Raw genomic sequence first — 15,805 nt, forward strand, 5'->3', positions numbered from 1 at the left:
TTTGTAAACCAAGAGCTATCTACACAGCAAAGACCACAAGAGGCAAGAGTACCACTGAAGGGGACAGAAAAGGCACCCTGAGAATGGTCACTGCAATTTTTCAAAGTAAACCCTTCCAAAATAGATAATTCTTTGGTAATTTCTTTTTTCTTTTTCTTTTTTTGTTTAGATAGGGTCTCTCTGTAGCCCAGTCTGGCCCAGAACTTAGAGGAATCCTCCTGTCTTAGCTTCCAGAGTGCTGGGATTATAGGTATGAGTGGATTACATACAGATTACAGTTGTCTCTTTGGAAAGTTATAATCAAGAGGGAACCATGGATCAGCATGCCAGGAATGTGAGAAAGGCAGAAAAATGCAAAGAGGAGCTGGAGCAAATTCACATGGCTTTCCCACAGTAGAGGAAACGTCTGGGGATGTCACCTGAACATCTCTGAAGTCACCAAACCCACCTCAAACATCACCACAGCAGCCCTCACAATAGCTCCTGCTGCTCAGGCAGTGCTCCTGCCCGGCCTTCTGAGAGACTTGGAGGTGTGTGCCCAGCACAGGATGCTGGCGTGCTGCCTCCCCCCCCCCCCATCCCCCAGTGTCCCAGGTCACACTCAGTGCCATGGGCACATCCACAGCAAGGGACTGTACTCTTCTAAGCCGGCCCCTAAGATGTATGGGGTGGATGGCGAACCTTACTATTTTCCCAACTGAAATGCTACGAGGGATTTCCCTTATTTTTATTTCAAAAGCAGCACCGTAACAATCCGTGACAGTTAGAGCCCCTGCTGTCCTAAGCTTTCATCAAGGGACCTTTTCCTTAGGTCCTGTAGAGAAAACCATTTCAGGCAGGAAGCCATGGGAGCTGAGAAGTGCAAGTCTCATCTCTGAAAACTCCCAGACTCCCTCCTGTTTACCGCCTGGACTGTCCCCTGCTCCCCTCCCCATTCCAGCATCTGTTCTCCAGAGAACAGATCAGATTTTCCAGCTAAGGTACCCTGGCGCCAAGGACTCAGCCCTGCGTGCCCCCCACCAACGCAGAAATCCAACACCATGACCCAAATGGACTGCAGCCACAGAAAACCACAAAGTAAAGTTTATAAAGCTTTATTAAACATTTCAAACAGCTGTGGAACGAACACACCAGAAATAAAAGCTTTACAACAGCAGTCCGAGTGTTTCACAAGTGTGGCCTCAAAGTCCCACTCCCCAGATGCCTGCTTCCAGCTCTGCCCTGTGCCTGGCCCACTACCCTCACTGGAACACAAGAGAGAGGGACATTTCCGACGGGATGGGGCCAGGAGAAAGTCTCATTTGCAGACACTTGTTTCTGAAGCGCAGAGAAAAGCAAACAAGTACAAAGTCACCAAATCTTCCTGTGTATTCTTCATAGTGCACAGTCTACATGCGCAGGAATGAAGAGGCTCCTGGTGGGAGGATGATGGTGACTGCTCCCCTGGGTCTTGTCTGAACCACCTTGGAGTCCACTCTGCTGGTCACTCTGCAATCCCCATGCTAAATAAAAACTGCAGGACCTACTACAGCTACTACTACTACTAAACCTCAAAGTCAGAACACATTCAGTAAAGCTTCTTCAAAAGGAATACACACATGTATCTGTATGTACACACACACACACACACACACACACACACACACACACTCATACATATGTATGTACACACATACAGGGCAGATCAAAAAACATCCAAACACCTCTCAAGGGAATCATGGCTGATAGGAAAATCGTAATACTTTCCCATTCACTCAGCCAGGGTCACTGGGTCTAAGGGAATACTGCACATCTCCCTCCTGAAGAGCATGCACTGGAAACAGGAGGCAGCCCCTTTAGGTGGCTGAGAGAGGCAGGAGGAAGAGCAAAGGGAGAGAGGCTGGGCTGGAAGGCAAGAGCCCAGATACCCCGGCCAAAGAGCTATGTCTCCCCATTGCTTCCTTCTTAGAAATGAGGCAGAGAAAACACTGGAGGTCTGTGGAACGAGCAGTTGAGACATGGTTCCGTCTCACCTTCTCCACAGGGAACGGAGGACGAAAAAGCGAGGCTCTCGGGCATCAGCAATCTCTTCAAATTTGAGATAAGTGCAAAAACAAGCCCTGTCTTGGACAGGTGCTCCCCCAAAAAGGAAAGGGGTGGGAGAGAACCAAGGGGAAACCAGGGAAAGGGACTGAGGAGGGATCAAGGAAGATCTTGATGAGGAAGGTTATGGAGGTGACAATGAGACTACATTGTATCCACCTGGGTCATACCAAGGGTAGCTGACCAGGATAGAAATAGACTCCCCAAATCAATGAGCAAGGGGGTGGGCCAATCCGTCAGCCGGGACCCAGATGGTGACAGAACACACAACCATAAGACCACCCACGACTACAGGACTCTACAATGGGAGCACCGGTCAGTGCCATTATTCACATTATAAGGATAAGACATCACAGGCCAAAAGGCTCCATTAGGAATGTGGTACCCGCAGGGCTGCGGGGTTTGAAACTCCAATGCTTTATGACCTATGTCAATGCCTCCCCTCCCGTCTTCTGCTTTGTGGCAAGCTATCTCGGCAGACGTTAGGTGCCCACCACACCGGGGTCATGGGCTGATTCTGGAAGCGGGGAATCGGAGCAGTGGTACAGGAAGCAATTGCCCCAGCAGCTATAGCAGATGAGAAAGAGGGCTGCCAGGAAGACCAGGGCACATATCGTGCAAGGTTTCCGTTCCAGGAGGAAGCTGAGCAGGTAGAAGCCCATGAACATGGAGTGGCTGAACCACAGAGCGGGGTTGAGGGGCTTGGGGATGAGGAGGACGGGCAGCAGCCACTGGAGGCAATACATGATCTCTGCCGGGCAGGGCCTTCACCAAGGCAGCCAGGCACCGCTGCAGGAACCGACCTAATGGGGGCCAGCAGGCACGGGTGGCTGCCCTTCGTTTTCTTCGACTCTCTCTCCAGGAGCTGAGCCGCTGTGCTCTCTGGCTGTCAGCCCGGGATCACCAAGGCAGCAGGGATCCTGAAGAGAAAAGTCAACACAACAAACAGACAAAGAACAGATAGACAGACACACACACACAAAAACAAAAAAACAAAACAAAACAAAACAAAACAAAAACAAAACAAACAAAAAAACAGGAACAAATTGTATACTTATTTGGGAAAATGGATCATGGTTAACAACAGCAAATGTGAATGCCCTTTCCTCCCCACCACCCATGGATGTCTACTCTTATCCAAATTATCACTCTAAGAGAGCCTCCTGGGGTGTGTCTTCCCTGGGCTTCTACTGGGGAATCCCAGGAGGGCACGGTCCCCACAGCGGACTGGCTTTGCCTGGGCCCTGCCCAGCAGAGATCATGTATCGCATCCTGGGGCTGCAGCCCGTCCTCAAAGGTCCCAGACCTCACAATACCGCCTTGTGGTTGCCACAGGACACCATGGGCTTGGTGTTGTGCCCCCGTGTGGTAAGGAAGGGCTCTGTATCTAGTCTCACATCTGCAGCTCCACAGCATGGTGGAGTATGTCAATTTTACAGCAGTTATCTGTGCACTGCTGACCTGGAGAGGCTAGGCAGTGGAACCTCAGATCCTAGCAAGCTATGGGAAGACACAGTAGAAAGCAGCCTGGACCATGTTTGCTTTTTAAAAACAAGTTCAGCATTATTTACCCCAAACTAGCCAACTCCTTTGAAAAATCAATTTAAAGAAAGAAAGAGAGAGAGAAAGAGAGAAAGAAAGAAAAGCAAAATCACAATACCCAAACTCACTTGATCCATTAAACCTCCATCATTACTAACACTGAACAGAAAAGGTCTCTATAAGTATTTAATCGAAATTAATATCCTATCCAAATAGGGAAAAATATCGTTTGGCCTCTGTCCCAGGTTCCCTCCTGGAGAGGTACTTTCTCCAGCCAGTGAGACCGTGGGAACCCTCTACTTGCAGACGCCAATTTGGTCTTTCCAACCTTACCGCGATCCACCAAAGATCTCCAAGACCACACCAACAGAGGGACACTAGCTTTACTTTGAAACTAGAAGACAGTAGCCATAACCCTTCGTAGCTGTAGCAAAATCCTATTTTGTGCTCCAGTTGCATAGCGAACTGGTAAAAAGAACCACCCTGGCTCAGGCAGACCTACGAGGGATTGGGGGAGGGGAGCACAAAACAGAGGTCGATATCTGTCCTGCAGAAAACCAGCCCCAAATTTGGACCACTTCTCCATAAAGCTCGCCAATTTGGAACACACAAAGCACGTCAATCCTTACTACATCCCTCCCAGAGTAGATAAAATTGCTTTAGCTACTAAGAGCAGAGTGCCGGTCCGGCTCCGGACTGCAGCCACTACCGCAAGCGGAAAGCAACAGTCAGAAAAGTGGTACATGATCAAAGATTATCACAAAACAGTTGGCATAGGTTTAAAATTCACGGAATACTAGGAATGCTGAAAAGGGTATACATTTTGCTTTCTGAGAGACTTCCGTAACTTCGGTTTTCCATCCATATGGAAGGTATATTTTGGCGCGGCACTGGTTACGCGGCTCGAAGAATTTGCAGGCTTGGGAGCACCTCTACCCCTCATTCTATACTCTAGAGCCACGACTCCTCTCCATTTTACACCGAATTTCAAAAGAGGGCAGAGCAGAATCTTCTGGAAGGGTGTTAGAGCGGACTCAGGAGGTGGGGGTCGGTGTGGGAAGAACAGACGGGATTTTTTTTTCTCTCTCTTGGCGAATGAGGAGCGCCCCCCGCTACCCCCCCCTTCTCAACACCCCCCAAGTGCGCATGCGCACTAAGGTGGCAGGAGGGTACTTAAGGCGCGGCCACCGGGGCTGCGGCATTGCGCCCAGCAGCGGACTCCGAGATCCATAGACCTCGGCGAACCCTTGCTCTCGACCACCCACCCACTTTCGGAACCATGGCCGCAGTGGCAGCAGCCTCGGCAGAACTGCTCATCATCGGCTGGTACATCTTCCGCGTGCTGCTGCAGGTGAGTATATACCCGGGCTTTGGGTGGGAGAGGGCACCCGAAACGCGCCCTGGGACCCTTAGTCCATATCGCGATTGCCGCCCCTACCCAACCCATCCTATCCCAATTGCCGCGATCCCTGTGTACCAAAATGCCGCGGTGGTACTATTTGTCCCCGCCCGTTCCGTGCCCACATCCTCGCACAGACCCTGTCCCCAGTGCGCCCGCGCCCAGCCGGGAACAAAGACTCAGGGGTGCGGCGGTCGCCCGCTGCGGACGATCGCGACCAACGCGGTAAGAAATACCCGCTATACTCAGGCTCGATCCCCGGAGGGAGGCGGGGCACTTGTGTGCTGCGAGACTTTACAGCTCGCCCAACAGAAAATTTTCACCTTAAAAAATTGCGCAATGCGGGAAATTTTCTTTAAAATAAATGATATATACACATATAACACTTGGGTGGTGAGAAAGAAGTTAGAAAATGGCACTTCTCAGGAAAAATAACAAAAAGAATCGCAATAAATAAGGGAAAAAAGTAAGGGGGAGGAAATAGAGAAAACACGCATTGCAGGAAAAATAAACAGACAAAGGCACTTACTAGGAGAAAAAAATGGATTGGATAAAAGCGCATTGGAAAAGAAACAAAGAATCAGGGAAAAGAAAACGAATTGGGAACACACTTTGAATAAATCAACTAGAGGAAAATGCCCTGCGCAGGACAAAAACGGAAGGGGAAAGAACACTTCCAAAAAATAAATAAATAAAGAAGGAAAGAAAGAAAGAAAAGGAAAAAAGGGGGAATCATTTTATGGAAAAAGAGCGCGCAAGTGCGCGCGCAAAAGTGCTTCTCTTAAAGCCAAACTGGAAGAAAGCGCTTTGTGCATAAAACTATCTACCCTGAGAGCTCCCTTTGCAGGAATCCTGCTAAAGGAATCCTTTGCCAAAGGAATCGCATATTTCCTTCAAGGTGTTCCTGGAATGCTGCATTTACTGGGTAGGATTCGCTTTTCGAAATCCTCCAGGGACACAGCCCATTGCGAGAAGTGAGGTATACTTAAGTTGTGGGTCCAATCAGCTTGCAGCCATGCAGCTCTCAGCACAGTTGGAAAAGCTCCAGCTGCCCTGACTGGTGGACAAGCTGTGCCCCGCCCGCCACTCCAGGCTATGCTGGACAGGCGGGCGGGGCAGGGGGCGGGGCTGGGCGGGCACACAGCAGGAGCAGCAAGCAGCAGTAGCAGCAGTAGCACATTGGGTCACGGGTACTTCTCTAAGGGTGGGTCCTGGGTCTCTCACCGCAGGTGTTCAGGTACTCCCTGCAGAAGCTGGCGCACACGGTGTCCCGGACCGGGCGGCAGGTGCTGGGGGAGCGCAGGCACCGAGCCCCCAACTGAGGCCCCATCTCCCAGCCCTGGGCGGCCGTGTCATCAGGTGCTCCTGTGCTTCTCGACCAGCATGGGAGCCAATGCCGCGCAGGAATGGGGGGTCCCCTGTGCTCCCTCGTCAGAGGAGCACTTGCCAAGGTCAGTGAGGGGCCGGTAGGTCCCCAGAAAAGCAGCACCGACAATGATGAAGACATCAGTTCCTTTCCCAGCCCCCCCCCCCCTTTGCCCCTGTCCCATGGCCGGCGGGTGGGAGAGGATGGGGGAAGAGGGGAGCAACCCTCGAGATATGGGCGTAGGCACCACATTCTGATCTGGACCAAGTTGGAACAGCACCATCTCAGCCGCACAAGATCCTACCATGGAGAGCTAACACCCCACCAACCAGCAGAATGGACATTCTGACATCACCAGCTGAAACCCTGAATCTCGGTGCAGAAGAGAAAGTGTCAACTGCGTGCAGCACTGGGGGAGTGGAGGGTGTGGGTGGTGGAGGAAGAGGGTTAAGAAAACTAGTGGGGCCCTCTTGCTGTCCCTTGCCTATGGCACGCATATTCCTGCCTTGCTCCCTCACTCCCCCTCTCCCCTGCCTTCCAAAGCCCCACCCCCCAAAAATGTGTCACTTGATTCGGACCTATTCAACCAGTAATTGGATCCCACCTTTACCAAAACACCGTCTCTGACCCCCGGCCCTTCACTGATCTTGCTTATCCCTGGTCTCACGCAGCAGTTGTGGTTGCTATTGTGGTAGTCGCTAATTGTACTAGTTTACGTGTGCATTAGTTGTGTCTCCCCGGCTAGATTGTAAGCTCCTGGAGACAGGGACCACCTCCACAAAAAATAAAAAAACGGACCTCTCCTGTCTTGTAGTGTCCTAGGACCCTGCAGGGCAGTGGGGGTGCACCAAAAGTTCTTTTGTGGCTTCTTTTGCGACAGCGACATCACATATCTCTAAAGATGGGCACACCACTTGGGAAGGGGAGGAGGGGAGGGGACAAGAAGACAAGATGAACCCAGACTCTCATATTTGCCCCATTTAAATCTGTCCTGAGATAAAGGACTATTTTCATTCCCAATGAAGAGTGGTAGTCATTTGTCCCAGAATAAGGGACATTTCCCCTCCCCCCAAGATGACGGGTGCATTTACTTGGTGGTGCTGAGATAAGGTGCCATGGTAGGTTACCTATCTGGGAAAGATGGCGAGAAGATAACTGGGAGTGGCCCTCTAAATGGAATACTAAGGACCGCGAGGGCTAATTTAAAATATAAAGCTATACCACAGATCTCCACCCAGGAGCCCCAGGAAATGAATGCTGGGCAGGAAGAGGGGGCACTGGCTGCACAATGGGCATGAGATGTGACTTGGCCCCTCCTCCACCCAGCTTAAGCTCCAGGCCCCAGGATCACCCTAAGGCAGGCCATCCTGCCTGGTTTTTCCAACCCTCTAGGTGGACACCCCCATCTCTTAATTTTCTCAGTTCATCCTTAAGGACCTTATCAGGTCAATAGCTTCCCCTTTCCCTCCTACTGCATCAGGGAGGGTGGGCTGGTCCCTTCGTTCCCTTTCTTGCTTAGCCAGGGCTGTTCACAAGTATCAACTGACTGCCTCACCAAATGGTCCTGCCACCTGTTAAGTCTCACTTCTGGTCTTACCCATCCCTGCCTCTGCATACTTGCTCCTATGCCAATGCTAAAGGAATGAGTTGGAAGGCCATCAGTCTCTCCTGCTATTTCCTCAAACTTCTTAGCCCTGGTAGTAACACCACAAACACTCAGGTGCATAAAGCACCTCAAAGTTCTTGAATCTTGACCCTGCAGATCCCCCAAGAAAACCTGATTTTCAAACCAATCACTGGCACCTCTGATGATACTTATAATTTCATTCAGCACCGGGGAATTATGGAGGAAGGTAGCACAGAATTTGGTGTAGCCTTAGCTTTTCCAACCATCAAGTCAGCTTAGGCTATCCAGCCAGGTTGCTTCTAGTTCCCTCCTAAGGTCCAGATGAACCCCATACACATTAGAGAGCCAGGATTCCACAGCCCTTGGATGTGACAGGCATTCCGAGGCTCGGACTTCCTCAGCAGGGTGGATACAGCTGCTGCTAAGACCTGAAGGTAGGTCAGGTCCTTTGCCCCATAATTACTCATCTGCAGTCAGTCAGTCAGTCAGTTAGTCAGTCAGTGGCTACTTCCTTTATGGCTAGAAATTTCTGTGGTTTGTCATACTAAACTTATTGAACCTTGAGTACATATCAACAGGTTCCAAAGGAAGGCTGACTTTCTTGGAGATTTGGAGTGGGGGTGGGAGGGTGGGTGATACCACTGTATTGTTCCATATGTTCTAGTGTCAGACCAAATTAGATGCCAGCTGAGTACACAAATGCAGGCCAAGCCAGGGAGGAAGGAGTCTGGCTACTCTGGAAATAACAAATCTTGTCTCCCCCATCCCCAAGCTAGGAGGCTACTGGTAACCCCAGGGCTTTCCAGATGATTTTGGTAAAATCTTTATTCTTCCATCTATCATCCAGCAGTGAGTGTAGGGGGTGCCCTGGTGACCCTGAGAATGTGAAATGTCCACTACCCACTTTCTTCTCCCACTCCACACCTTTCTGCTCCTATGGCAAACTAAACCCTCCAGAGAAGGCAGGCGTGTGTTCATGCCCATTCTTTGTGTAACACCCACAAGTCTGACCCAAGCACACCTTATTTATTTATTAAATGCTTCCACAGCTACATATTAAAACATTTCGTTCTCACACAAAGCAATGGGATGTGTTCTTTTATTGCAAAGTCCTTAGTACACAGAGTTAAATATCCCCTTTTCCTAAAGAGGTTGCTACCTCCAAAGAGGAACAAAGGCAGAGCAGGCAGGTTGTGAGGAAGTGGACTAGCTTTACAGCACCACATGAGACCCCAGGCACTGATGCCAGAGAAGGCTGAGTCTCGCCTGCCTAGCCCAATCTCAGCAGGGAGGTCACTAACGACCAAAACTTTGAGAGATGTGGGTTCTGGGAGACTTGTATGTCTATCTGTAGAGTAACTGAATTGTGACTGAAATGTATTTGAGGGACAGGACAGGGATTAAGATTTTTGGCTTTGACTCTGGGGCTGGCCAAAGATAGCTTAATTACACAGAGGCTTTGAAGGAAGCAGGCTTGCTGCTGGCTACTTACTAAATATCTACTTTCAGACTCGGATGGCTCCAGGAGCCAACACCCTAAAGGAAGACTCTGAGCTGGCAGTTAATCTTCCCCTGGAGATTTAAATGTACACACACACACACACACACACAATACTAGTTTACCAAAGTCTCTTTTTTCAGGTGACCACTGACTTCTTCCATATGCCAGAGAAACATTGTTACCACAATCTTCTCTGGAAATGATCCTGTCCCCTTCCCTCCACAGGGCTCATAGCACAGCAGGACACAGATTCCTGAACATTCCCAGGCAGAGCCAGAGCCAGAAGACAGAGAGGAAGGCAATACAGGGCTCTTGGTAGATCACACAGTGACAAGCTTGAACAGAATGCGTGTGTTTCCAAGGGAACAAGAAAAGAGGGCGGCCTAACTCTCATTCCCCTTTGGAAATAACAGGTAAGAAGTTAAACTGTTTTGGCCACAACTTTAAGATGACCATTTTCAGATTGAGAATTGATCTGGTTCCTGGAAACTGACCAAGGTTCCAGAAACCCCATCTTTAAACAGGAACTCATGCCATTAATGAATCTTGAGTTAAACAAGCAAGCTCGATCTAACACTCGTCATGGGCGCATAAAATGGAACTTTTTTTGGGTCCTGGCTTCGGTGGTGCAGTTCAGATGGCTGACAGGATGATTGGACCATGTCAGGCAGGGCAGAGAAGCTGTCCCCAATACATCAGTACCCTGAAAGGGACAAAAGAGGATCCGAACCTATAAACAGAAATAACCTATAAACTAGAACAGGCCCCAGTTTCCCAAGTGAAAAGAGACATGAGACCTAGAAGGAATTAAAGGTGGTTTGGCAGGAGGGAGGAAAAATCAGCTGTCCCCATCCCCCATTCTTCCTTTCCAGGCCAAGGCAAGTGTGACAGGCACTCCATTCCTTCTGCTGCCCTTGAGGGCCACTCCCCACACACTGGAGGGGGAACCGGTGTCCAGACTCGACGAAAAGTTGCTGAGAGTGAGAAGCACACCGGACCCGAAGCAGATGGTCACCCTAATACTCCAGACACAAAAGAGAGCGTTCGGGGCCCACTTCTACCTTCTCCCCACACTCCTTTGGTTGGGGGGGGGGAGGGAGAGGGAGAGGGAGAGGGAGAGGGAGAGGGAGAGGGAGAGGGAGAGGGAGAGGGAGAGGAGAGAGAGAGAGAGAGAGGGAGAGAGAGAGAGAGAGGGAGAGAGAGAGAGAGAGAGAGAAACTGAAGAGGCGAGGAAGAGTGTCCGGCCTCCCAGAAGCTGAGCCTCTTGCCAAGGTCCGGAACAGAGGAGGTGGTGGTCGCGCCCGCCCCTCCCAGCCCCGTCCCGGGAGCGCGCTGACCTTGGAGGCCAGAGTGACAGCTAGGAACCCCGGAACCCACCCAAGGGACGGGAAAGGACTCCCCCTCCCCGCCAAGGCCCAGGTTGGGGCGAAAAGGGGAGGTCACCTGACGCCAGACAAGGGTGAGTCCGTACCCGGCCGCGCGGAAAGCCCTGGCGAGAGGCCAAGCAGCGCCTAAGGTGACCCCGGAGGGCTAACATGGCGGCGCAACCGCGCCGAGTGCCTCTCACCCTGCCCAGGCGGGCGACGCTACGATACCTGCGAGCCCCGCCATGGCACCGCCGCCACTGTCGCCGTCGCTGTCGCTGCCGCTGCCGGCCTCCACCTTAGCTCGCCACCGACGCCGCAGGAGCTGGGGAGACGCCCCCTTCGTCTTCTAGTGAAGCGGTCCAAGGACCCCGTCCAAAATTGGGCTGTCCGCCGCGGACGCCTGACAAACTGACTCAAAGCGAGGCTACTCTCAGGCACTTTTGCCTCAATATCGGCCACAAAATGTCCTTTCGGAACTTTTTATGGACTTGAATAAAATTATAGGGCACTGAGGTCCTCAAGCCCGTGGAATATTTGATCAGGCGCAGTTTGGGCAGCCCCGAACCTCTGGCCCATGGTCTCCTTCATGCATATGCAGCAGATTGTGATCCTTACTCTTTAAGAGCTCAGCGGGCGAGCGTGGTTTAGTTACGCTGTTGAACCTGATTCCCCAGAATCTCTAAGACCTAGTGGTTTGTGCACTCTGGGAAAACTTCTCGTGGCTCAGATCTGGCCCTTTCAACCATGGTCTAAGCACGTGGTTCCTTCTGGGTGATGAAATGGCTTGCCCCAGGCTTGTTAAAAAGTCTAGATGAGTCAGTGTGGTCACTTACTAGTTTCTTAGCCAAGTTCCTGAGCTCATACTGTGCGCAAGCGCAGTGCTAGAGGTTAAGGAGGTAGACTTCTACTCCTGACCCCAATTTTCTCAGTCAAGAGGTGCGAGTGAGTGTTGGGGGACAGAGGAGACATTACCGCTGGGTAATCACTTTTATTTGTACCAGTACGTGATTCGTAACTAGGCATCGTGATTCGTAATTAGGCATCGTGGAAGGCACTAAGAGGCAAATTAAAGGAATGGAATCCTAGTGTTTGGAGTGGGTGAGGGTTGGGGCCTTCTTGGGCAGATTGAGTTTGTGTGTTGTGTGAGTGAAGGGATCTTGTTCCAAGGCCATTAACTTTCAGGGTTAGAAGACATGGAGGTGAGGTTCGGGATGGGAGACCAGCTAAGCAACCTGAACGTCCTTCCAGGCACTAAAGTCACGGTGACTCGGACAGGTAGTGACTAAGGGAGCTAAAAGAGATCATATCAAACTGGATGCGGGAAGCATACATTGAGGCACAGGCATTGACACCTAAGCTGAGGTCATAGGTATGAAGAAGAGGTGGTGAGCCCTTGGCCAGGGTGGAAAACAGATTTGACTGTGTGACTCTTGTTTAATTGCTTATGAGTCCTTAAGGATCAGTGTACCTGTACCTGGTCTTCTGTCACTTAACAACAGGAGAAAACAGAGGGCCGGGGAGCTCTGGTTAAATGAATAGTGGGTTGAGCACGGATTCAGAGGCAAATAGTGTTCTTGGGCAGTGCTGATTGGCATTCCAGAAAAACTCTCAGCGTCTCCTTGTTCTCAACACACCCCTGTGCTGTGCCTGGATCCTCCAGTCTTATGGACTGTCTGGAGTCCTATGTAAGAGTGAATCCCTAGTTCAGTTGTCCCGGAAACAACTGGGATACATTTGACACTTGGTAGCCATAACTTCTGCATGGGACGTTCAAAAATGTCTCTAAAACATTTGGAAGAACTTGCACCTATACTGAATATGTACTTTTGTTGTCATTGCCTAAAAACCATAAGTGCTTTTTTTTTATAGCTCTTACAGGTTTTTGATAGGTTATTTCTCTGCTGATGGTGAAATGAGCCAATTCAAGCCAGACTAGAATGCTTTGAAAGGCAGGATTATTGGAAAGCTACTCACTCTCTGGTGAGTTTACTGGCCCTAAGGATGGAACCCAGAAAAGACACCATGGGGGAGAAAGAGAGAAAGGGCGGACACAGAGACAGAAGGAAGGAGGGGGGAGGAGACCAAGGTGGGAAGAGCAAAAATATCTGGCATATATAGGAAGGAGCCTTTGGGCTGGAAAGTTCATGGTTGGGGGCAGGGTATGCCAAGAAGGGACTGAGGGATGCTGGGAAAACCTGGAGGCCAGGACTGCTTTGATATATAAAATACACACCCCGGTCTCTTATCCCAGGGTCCAAAACCAGTTTTAGCAGTGAACCGTGGGAGGATGTGTGTAGGGTACCTGTGAACACTGCATCATTTTATGAAAGACTTGAGCATCCTCATATTTAGGGCCTTGGAACCAATCCCCTCTGAATTTTGAGGGACACACGTATTTTATGCGTAAATGGAACAAACCAGGAGGACACTACACACTAGAATACTACAGATTAGTCTGATGTACAGTCTATGGGTTAAAAGGAGGTGGAACCAACCCGGTGCAAACAGCACGATTCCATTTCTCTAGCTCAAGAGTTGTCGAAACTGAGCCGAGGTGATAGCAATCAAATTAGTGGCTTCTTGGGATCAGGAGAGGAAGACGACTCGGCTTAGGTAGATGGTCTCATGGGAAACACTCATCCAGCTGGTCCTAGAAAAAAAAATAGGAAAAGAATATTTTAAGAGACCCTGTTGAGTAGCGTTTTCCTGCATTGTGCATTCAGATGCTGATTTCTGTATCCAGAGACCCAGTAGCCGTCTGGACTTTGGTATTGCCATGGTTAGGAAGCATTTCCTGACTCAGTGTTTTGTGAAACGTTGTATTGCAGCATCTTGATTGGTTAAAATAAAGAGCGGAACAGCCCACAACTGGACAGGAAAGGGAAAGGTGGGACCTCAGGGTCCAAAGAGAGGGAGACAGCCTCAGGTGGGGAACCAGGGAGTTGCTGGCACTGGGGAGCACATGGAGAAGGAAGCACCAAGACAAGATGAAGAGGGCAGGTATCGGGCCGTGTGGCTGGAAAGTAGGCTGAGAAGTAGTCTAAGGCCAGCTTGGTCAGGTTAGAATAGCCTAGAGCCTGCCCGGCTATAGTGTCTGAGGTTTATTAGTAAATATAAGGTCTCCGATTCAGTATTCAGAACAAGAGTGGATGTCGAAAAGCTCTGTATCTATACAAAACAAGGGTCAGAAAGCGTGTTTCAAGTACTTCTGTGGCAGGTGTGGGCCCTGGCAAAGCCCTAATGGCCAACTTTCTCATGGGAACTCTGCAAAGCTGGGAGGCAGGCATGGCTTCTCACCTCTGCTCGACCACCCTGGTCGCTTCCACCCTCAGGCTTGCTCCACTTGGATCCTGGGATTTTGAATGACCCAGAAACCCTTTCTGCCCTAAAATTTGGCTAAGCCAACCTTGACTTCCTGCCAAGGCCTCTGAAATTATCCCGTCCTCCTGGTACCCAACCAGGACACCTGCTTTCCTCAACTCTGCAACCTCTGAAACTTGTCTTTTCCTTGGGGAATCCCTGCCCCCCTTAGACCTTTTTGTCTTCACCACCAAAGTTTGGTCCTGGTCACCATCCTCCTTCCCTCAGGCCTCACTGCCCTTTCTGTTCTGATTCCTCTCAAACCCCAAAGTCCTTGGGATGACTAGGTTTTTGCCAACGTGGCCTAGAATCACCTGGAGAGAGTCTCAGTGAGGGATTTATTTAGAGCAGGTTGACCCATAGGCGTATCTGTGGAAGAGGCTCTTGATTGCTTTAATTAATATGGGAAGACCTGGTCTGAAAGTTAGCAGCACCATTCCCTGGCTTTGGAACCTGGACTGTGTAAGCAGAGAAAGGTAGGTTGCACCTAAGCCTGCATGCGTTCATTCTCTGCCTGTGGATGTGGTGGGGCCAGCTGCTTCCAGCTCCCGGCACCTTGACCTTCTCCCCACTCTCCATGACGGACTGTAATCTGGGTTTGTAAATCAAGTCAGTCCCTTCTCCCCTAAGCTGCTCTCTGTCAGGTACTTTGTTTCTGTTTTTTGTTTGTTGTTTTGTCTTTATCTCAGCAACAGAAACCACAGGCCTCCTTCACACAGCAGCCAGGAGAGTCTTGCTATGATGACCCTGTTACTCTTCTCTGGAGGTGGTGTCCCTCTCCTCTACAGTCACCTGCCATCCCCCCCATCAGCCGTCAGTTTCTGTGAAGGGACACCATGACTACAGCGACTCTTATAAAGGAAACCATTTAACTGGGGGGTAACTTACATTTTCAGAGGTTTAGTCCATTATCATCATGGCGGGAAGCTTGGCTGTGTGCAGGCAGACAATGGAGCTGGAGAAGGAGCTGAGAGTTCTTCATCCCTATCCACAGGCAGCAGGAAAGACAGTGAGGCACTCACTGATCCTTGGCTTGAGCTCCAGGGACCTCAGAGCCCATTCCCTAGAGACACACTTCTGAAAGCCACACCCATTCCCATAAGGCCACTCCCCCTAACAGTGCCATTTCCCTGTGAACCTATAGAGGTTATTATTCAAATCACCACAGTGCTGGCCCATTGGCCTCCTACAAGTAGTACTTTAAGCACCACTTACCTTGCTGTGTGTGTGGGTGGGTGGGGGAGACAGCGCCACCCATGCATGGCCTATTGAGAGGGCAAAGCCAAGGCAGACTCACTTCCTGTGCCCAGTGACTTCCTGTGCCCAGAAGCCTGAGCACAGTGTATTAGCTACTTTAATGTTGCTTAGATAAAAGCTGTGACCACTAACCACTTAAGGAAGACTTTTTTTTGGCTTATTGTTCCAGGGGGCAGGTAGGAGGGGTGGAGTGGAATATGGTGCTAGAGTCCATAATGGCGGGAAGGCATGGCAGTAGGAACAGGAAGTAGATGGGCCAATCTCAACCACATACAGGAAGCATAGGATAGCTTAGGAATACAGG

The 15,805-nt window shown here is 50.3% G+C and overlaps 2 protein-coding genes and 1 long non-coding RNA gene across 9 annotated transcripts; 1 reads left to right on the forward strand and 2 right to left on the reverse strand.

Annotated features, from left to right (window-relative positions):
* Positions 1–1,078: 1,078 nt before the first annotated feature.
* Blcap (BLCAP, apoptosis inducing factor) lies at positions 1,079–11,192 on the reverse strand. The gene is given in 2 exon segments (NM_133582.3): positions 1,079–3,002; positions 11,113–11,192. A coding segment is annotated over 1 exon segment (264 nt). The 5' UTR covers positions 2,829–3,002; positions 11,113–11,192; the 3' UTR covers positions 1,079–2,564.
* Nnat (neuronatin) lies at positions 4,825–7,242 on the forward strand. Of its 6 annotated transcripts, NM_001429815.1 has the most exon segments (4): positions 4,825–4,975; positions 5,161–5,248; positions 5,922–6,002; positions 6,253–7,242. In NM_001429815.1, coding segments are annotated over 3 exon segments (240 nt in total). In that variant the 5' UTR covers positions 4,825–4,903; the 3' UTR covers position 6,002; positions 6,253–7,242.
* A 664-nt stretch (positions 11,193–11,856) lies between the features above and the next one.
* LOC147995780 (uncharacterized) lies at positions 11,857–15,563 on the reverse strand. 2 transcript variants are annotated; one of them, XR_015684755.1, is made up of 3 exons: positions 15,460–15,563; positions 15,133–15,228; positions 11,857–13,534 (listed from the first exon to the last, which is right to left on the reverse strand). It is a non-coding gene; the product is annotated as an uncharacterized LOC147995780 (long non-coding RNA). The 2 variants fall into 2 exon arrangements; XR_015684754.1 differs by lacking the exon at positions 15,460–15,563 and having other exon boundaries at positions 15,133–15,344.
* Positions 15,564–15,805: the final 242 nt, after the last annotated feature.

The sequence above is a fragment of the Rattus norvegicus genome, chromosome 3 (genome assembly GCF_021556685.1).
Source record: "Rattus norvegicus strain SHRSP/BbbUtx chromosome 3, alternate assembly SHRSP_T2T, whole genome shotgun sequence".
NCBI classification, from domain to species: domain Eukaryota; kingdom Metazoa; phylum Chordata; class Mammalia; order Rodentia; family Muridae; genus Rattus; species Rattus norvegicus.